The sequence below is a fragment of the Pundamilia nyererei genome, unplaced genomic scaffold (genome assembly GCF_000239375.1).
Source record: "Pundamilia nyererei isolate P.nyererei 1_Seehausen unplaced genomic scaffold, PunNye1.0 scaffold00029, whole genome shotgun sequence".
In the NCBI taxonomy this organism is placed as follows: Eukaryota; Metazoa; Chordata; class Actinopteri; order Cichliformes; family Cichlidae; genus Pundamilia; species Pundamilia nyererei.
Genome location: NW_005187430.1, coordinates 1,863,293 through 1,870,601, shown reverse-complemented (window position 1 = coordinate 1,870,601; position 7,309 = coordinate 1,863,293). Strand labels below are relative to the sequence as shown.

Genomic DNA, 7,309 nt, shown 5'->3' with positions numbered 1-7,309 from the left:
ATACATACGTTTAAATCTATATGCCAATAATGGATTTTAGAGATATTTAAGAAAACAACTGAATTACACACCAGTGTGTGATAACCATTATTTTTATATCTGGTTAAAGGGTATTTTTTTCAAAAAGTGCTTGCTCATAGGGGGTCGTCTGATTGTATATAAGCACCTTGAGATGAATGTTGTTGTAATTTGGTGCTATATAAATAAAATTTAATTTAATTTATTTTAAAAGCACAAGTCAAATAAAAAGAAATATCATATTCTGCTTTCTTACTTTGAAATTTAAGCAATTTTGTGGCAATGAACATGCTAACTCATTAGTACAAAAGGCTGAGTTGAGTCCTGAACCAGCACTCACGTGGCACTTGGGTACTTTGTGAGAGTGGTAAACATGGCAATTGAACTAAGTGGATGTGTCAGAGGTCAAAGTGATATTCTTTCCGCTTTTAAGGGGGCAGTGGATGGCACCCTAAGGAAGCCAGTAGATAAAGAAGCAAAACAATTAATCTACGTGTACTAAGGAAAAGAAGAGAAAATACTTCACACATAAAGAATTCGCCTCATTCACGTATTACACAAACGCCTCTATGAGGGCCCTGCTCTCATAATTTGTCATCAAATTTGTGCCATGGTAAAAGTTTTTATTTCCTTCTCCATTCTGCACTCAAAGATGGACCATTTTGTAGTTCCAGCTTGTCAGTTGTCCTAACACGCTGATCTAGTACCTCTCAGGTTAACATTATAAGCACTGACAGGTAAAGTGAATGGCTCATGGCTCCTGTTAGTGGGTGGGATATCCGGTCTTTAAGTGTTGACATATGAACCCTGCTTCCGGGTCCAAACTACTCTGCGTTTATTAAGGTTGTTGTGTTTTTAACGTATTTTAATGCTTTGTATGCTGTTCTACTTAATCTGAAGAAGCCTCTAAAAAAAAGGCTGTAATCACTGTCCGCCTCTCTCAGTTTTTATTACCACTGTTCATTCTAAAGCTCAGTTTTTAAAACCTTGTTATGTGATTACAGCCCAGCACAGGCAGCAGTATATTAATGACTAACCTGGTATTGTGGATGGATTATCTCAGTTGTTCAGTTGTTTGGTCCATTTTCAGGATTCTGTCATACAATTGTGTTTGTCCCTAACCATCGGGAACCCTCACGTTAACTTTTATCAAGTGGAAAAAAGTTTTCACTGTGGTAATGTGTTTATAGTATGCTAACCCTAGCTGTGTAGCTAGCCACCATGTAGCACACCGTTACATACCAGCTAGCCCAACTTCAGTAGCCCTACAAACGTCACTACTGTTTAGTTTTCTGTCTTCATTTATGTCAGAAGTGATAACAGAGCTGTACGTTTTAATTTTTTCAGAAATCCCTCAGTCAGAACATGGTATGTTTAGATGGAAACTAGCGAGCTAACTCCCTGCTATCTTCTTACTCTGTTTAACTTCATAAAACCTGTTTTCATGGATGCCTGAATGTTAAACTTAATTGTTACACCTGGTAGAGCAGCCATACTGATCATTTTATTATAGATGACAGAATTTATACAGTTTTTAAACTCTCAGTGATGCTGCAGTGTTCGTTTGACTTTGGACCCGGACACAGCTCAGACTTAAAGACCTTATACAGATAAAGAGTCCATTTAGTCCTTAAAGTTAATGTGTTAGAAGAAGGAAAAAGAGGCATGCGTAAGGATTTAAGCAACTTTCACAAGGACCTGTGACGGGCTCTGGGTTTTTCCTGCAGTGGATAGTATCTATCAAAAGAGGCCCACAGAAGAAACAGTGGTGAACCAGCAACAGGGTCATGGGCAGCCAAGTCTCATTCATATGTGTCGAGTGAAATCTGTTCCATGTGATCCAACAGATGAGCTATTTTAGCTCAAATTGCCAGCAAAGTTAAAGCTGGTTCTGATAGAAACATGTCAGAATCCACAGTACATCACAATTTGTTCTGTATGGGGCTGCATGGCCGCAGACCAGTCAGGGTGACCACGCTGACTAATATCCATGCCGAGAGCACCAACAGTGGCCATGTGAGCATCAGCATTGGAGAACGGAGGAATGGAAGAAGGTGATGATGAATCTTTTACATCGTGTGGAAAACCGGATACATCTGTGTCACTTACATGGGAAATACCTGGCACCAGGATGCACTATGGAAAGAAGTCAAGCTGGATGAGGCAAGGCAGGTGGTCATAATGTTATCCCCAGTTGGTATACTTTACTATTGTTCAAATACACAGTCAACAACACTGTGTTTACATTTTTAAATTCATTTTATCAAATTGTATCTGCCCTCCATTTATTGCCTTTATCTAACATGAGCAGTGATTTAAATCTCACATCCTTAAAGACATATAAATAAAAAAAAGTCTGTCAAGGACATGTAAAATCAAACAAAAATGAAAAGAACATGTTCATTAGAAATAATCGATTGATAGAATGTTAAAATCAGAATACAAAAACATAACTGAACTTAACATAACTCAACTGAATACACACTGATAGAAATGATGACAACAATGCAGACAGAAGGCTATCAGTAATGTATATGTGTTAAAAAATTACATAAAAGACATGATGAGACACATCAAGAAATAACTGAAGTGAACACTCACTGTTCTTTCTGTACAGCAGGATTTCAAAGCAGTTAGATTCATAATTGTCGAACGTCTGTCTGACTTTATCGATGGTCTTCTTGTCTGTCAGCTCTCCGTACATAAAACTGTGAAGGGAAATAAGCAATATGACAAACTGCAACAATCAATCATCAGTCTTTCATGCCTCTGTATGATATTTCATATATGTTATTAATGGTACTGTCAATGTGTTATCTCACCATCAAAACTCCATTAATTCTTATGTTTGGTTCAATAGAATAAAGTGATGCAACGGCTAAAGGATAAATTGGGCTCACAGGGATGTGAGTGCAGATTTGTTCTGGGCTGTAATCATTCCATAAAGGGAACATTTATACATTTCTCCTACTTTGTTTTCCAAGATCAAATTCCAGTTCCAGTTTGCACATCCACACACATTTGTACTTTTTAGAGTGGGCACAGATTCAGTCACTATTTTATCCATTATACTGCCACAGTGCAGGTGACCATCGACCATTTGAAAATGAAATACCAGTTTAGACTTTCACTTGATCTTTCCTTGATACACAAACAAACTCAGTGACCAGATCCTGATCAGTTCATCCTTGAGTTCAGTAAATGCTTTTATGTTTTCTTCCAGCTTTGCCAAAGAACTTAAAATGAGGATTTTATTAAATTTCAACATCTTTTGGTTAGAAATGCAGAGTATAGCCATCCATTTTTTAAAATCCAAATCAGGGATGCAGGAGCCAACAGCAGCTATCATGCAACAAGAGACAGGGTACACCCCGGACAGGTCTACCAAAGAAAGGCTAAAGCCCCACATGGAAAGACTACAGACTGGATTCAAACCTAGGACCATTACTGTAAGGCACCAGTGCTACCCACCACAGCACCATGATGTGAACACAGAAATTGGACATTTTCAGAAAACTGGGATTTGACATCTAACCCCACCCTCTAACCTCTAATGGAATGGGCCAAAGTTGAATGTCGCCTTCTAGCAATGTCACCAGTGATGTCAGACATATTATTAAGCAGAGTGGAAAATTCAACCTGGCTGAAGACAGGCATACAGAAAATTGTTCAGTGAAATGATGTGAAAAATCAAGCACAGCATTAGTTTAGGATTAGCTGTTGTCAGTGCCAGCCCACATCCTCCGCTGGCCTTTCTATCCATCCAATAAGTGAATCTGTGAATCAGTGTGGGCAGACTAAAGCTGCTTAATCTGCCCACAGTTCTTAAGTTAATTAATGTCATATCTTTCTTGTTCCGTATGGGGGTCTCCTGCTTTCACGGGCTTTGGCTTTCCACATTTGCATGTTGAATTACTGGGAAATCCAGCAATACACGTGTAGTGGTGTGGTGATCGGCCTATGGGACCAGTCTAAGACACGAGTCCTTTGTAGGTTGGCTGATAAAAATCCAAAAGCAAAACACTGCAATTTGTATAGCATAATGTTTCATCTTCAATTCGCAGCTGAAGAGGTCTACCTTCACTTTTTATGAAATTGTTTTGTTTTTTCCTTGACTTACTGCTATTAGGATTTTATGTGAAATGTCAGCACATCTGCACCACTGTTACCGATTCATACCTTTTGTACCACAGTTAAAAGACTAAAAAGAAAAAGAAATGTCTCTGGACCCCATTAACAGGCTGCTGTCTTCCATCAGTTTGGCAGCAGCCTGTAAGTTTAAGCTCTCAGTGGCCTCTTCAATCCTCTCAGTGTCACGACTGAGCGCATTGTCAGTCTCAGTGTCCTCTTCAGCCCAGAGCAGCAGGAAGCACAGGGATAAATCCGTGTCTCTGTTCTCACTCAGCTCAGTGTCCGAATGGAGTCTTTTTAGCTGCAGGCTAGTCAAGGCCGACCCCACCCCCACCCACGCCACACACACACACACACACCACCCTCCAGTCACATCTGAGAGCAGCCTGAGGAAAGGGAGTCAAATTTTAAAACATCTTGACTGACAGGCGAGCAGGGCACCGTCCTCGAGGTGGACCGGGAAGAGCTCCCCTGACAGCTCCAGACTGGATTCATTTCAGACACTCACTGAGTGGTGTGCCATCCTCTCTCTACTTCCTCTCTTTCAAAACAAGAGTTTTTCTTTTGGCTAGAGGAGGACAGAATTAGGGAGGTGCAAAACAACTGACACTTTGAAACCTTTTCTTTGTTTGTGTGTATCTTTGCAGGCTAAATAGAGAACTTTGAAAGTGACAGGGTTTGAGCTGTGAATCATGGCTAGTCTGGTGTGGTTATAAATACAATAGTGTTGAAAAAAATATATAAATATATATTGGTTTTTTATGAGTCCCACTCTCACTGAAGAATAAACCATTAAAAATGCATAAACCCGGGAGCTAAATAAGACATATGAGTCTACTAGAAATTCAGCAAAGAACTGTATGCAAATGTGAAGATGAAATTTAATGCATATATAGCTAAACTGGGATTGGATTATTGCTCCATTACCACGCTATAACTAATAATGCTGTTACACAACAATACGTGCATATTTGCAGTCTTTAAAATGAACCTATTCTTATTTCCACCTTTTTTCTTCTTGGACTCAAAGACAGTAGCTCTGCATAATTCAGAGTTCAAAATAGTTGATCTCATGCTGGACCTTGATGCACCCCTCAATCAACCCACTGTCTTAAGCTGTGTTTTAGCCAACCTTCTTCTGATTGGCTGTTCCTTCCAGACGTTAGGCTCAAACAACAAGCAGGCAGGTCGACTTTGGTCGCAGCCAATCACATACAAGTAAACTGCTCTGACTGCGGTTTACTAAGTTTTTCAGTTTATTACCTGAACTTTCAGATATTTTTAATTTGAACATCCTTCAGTGCAACAGTAAATATATGCCAGAAAACAAATAAAAACATATCAGGTCCACTTCAAATGTCTGGTAATGATACAAAATCTAATTTGACTTGTACCTGCATGTGCTGCTCTTCTGCATGACCTCGGCTCTGTGGAAGCCAGACAGCTTGCAGAATCCGTCATTACTGTAAACTATGGGCCACTCCACGATCTGGGCGTTTCCCAGGAGAAAGCTGGTCTCTGACAGACAGACAGGAAAGACAGAACATCAGCTCCAGGCAGCATCAAATATAAATAACAGATAAAAGGCTACAAAGCTTCTTAGCCTCTGAGGAGGACTGGATAAAGATGTGTTAGACTGGCCGTGTCAGTTTTAGTTTTGCTCTTCATGAAGCCAACATGTTGTTCTGTTTGTAGTCTTAGTGGGAAGAGATTAAAGGAGAGTCTCTGGTTTGAGGACCTCAGAATTTCAGAGGATGCATACTTTAATTGATCTTTGAAAACTGATTGTAAAGGTTCATTAAGCTTTGCTTTAAATATACTATATTATTATACTAGTAATGAACTTTTTGTTTAGCCAAACCACAAAAAAGTGATTCGACTTTAAACCGATTTGTTAGAGCTCTTGTTGCAAAGCTATTAAACCAGAGGAAATGGTTTGACCATCAATAAAGCTAAAAGCAGGTTTAGAGGGTGTTTTACACTAAAAAGACTAACTCTGAAACAACTTCTCACAGCGGAGGGGACATGCTGCACTGGTAACATGAGGAGGAACGATTACAGCAAGCATGAACTCTGTGAGCCAGCATGCAGTAAGACAGACTTCAAAAACTCTGAACTTAAAAGCTGCAGCTGAATATGTGCCCTATGGAATAAGGAGCTGAGTAAGGCTTACTTCAAGACAGTCAGCCTGAATCAAATCGACACTGGTTAGGTTACTCCATGTGCTTCTTCTTTAGCCACTCCTTTGGTGCCTGAGCAAAATGTTTTGGGTCATTGCCATGCTGGAAGCTCCATGATCCATCTTCAGTGTCTCGTCCATGATTTTAAGGGGTAAATGGACTGATTCTTATATAGCGCTTTTCTACTCCCCCTGAGCACTCAAAGCTATAACATGCACATTCACCCAATCACACCCATTCACACAAGCACATCCTTCAATGTTTACTATCTAACATTCACACTCATTCATACTCCGATGGATGTATCGAAGAGAACTTGGGGTTAGTATCTTGCCCGAGGATGCTTGGCATGCCGGGGATCGGCAGGGATCGAAGCACTAACCTTCCGATCAGTAGATGATCTGCTCTACCTCCCGAGCTACAGCCACCCCTTAATACCGTGAAGTCATCCTGTACCCTTAACAGAAAAACAACCCTAAAGCATAATGTTTCCACCTCCATGCTTGACTGTGAGGATGATGTTCTTTGGGTCATCCTCAGCATTTCTCTTCCTCCAAACATGGCGAGTCGAGCTTAATTTTGGTTCTTCTTTGACCACGACACTTTCTCCTAAGCCTTCTCCAACTCATTTAGATGTTTACTGTCAAACCTAAGATGGGGGGGCTGCAAAATTTGAGTCCATTATAATGTAATGTGTTACCAGTGCAGTTCTTGGTTACTGTGGTTGTCTTCAGATCATTAACAAGCTCCTCTTGTGTAGCTTTGGGCTGATCCACCACCTGTTTTATGAGCCTCCTCAACCCTTGAGACTTGATGGAGCTGGATGGAGATGCACAGAGCTCCAGACTGAAGGCGACTGAAGTTCATTTCCTCTGTTTCCAAATAACTGAACCAAAAGTTGTCACCTTCTCACCAAGCTTCCTGTTTGCCTTTTGATGGTTTTGTAGGGATCAAATACTTATTTCTCTTAAACACTGTAA

The 7,309-nt window shown here is 40.2% G+C and overlaps 1 protein-coding gene across 1 annotated transcript in view; it reads right to left on the bottom strand.

Moving 5' to 3' along the window:
* kcnh5b (potassium voltage-gated channel, subfamily H (eag-related), member 5b) overlaps positions 1-7,309 on the bottom strand; it is a 190,369-nt gene that overhangs the window by 174,314 nt on the left and 8,746 nt on the right. The window contains exons 2-3 of the mRNA XM_005728589.1: positions 5,544-5,667; positions 2,620-2,726 (exon numbers count right to left, since the gene is read on the bottom strand). Coding sequence (XP_005728646.1) covers positions 2,620-2,726; positions 5,544-5,667 — 231 coding nt within the window. The remainder of the gene's footprint in view (positions 1-2,619; positions 2,727-5,543; positions 5,668-7,309) is intronic.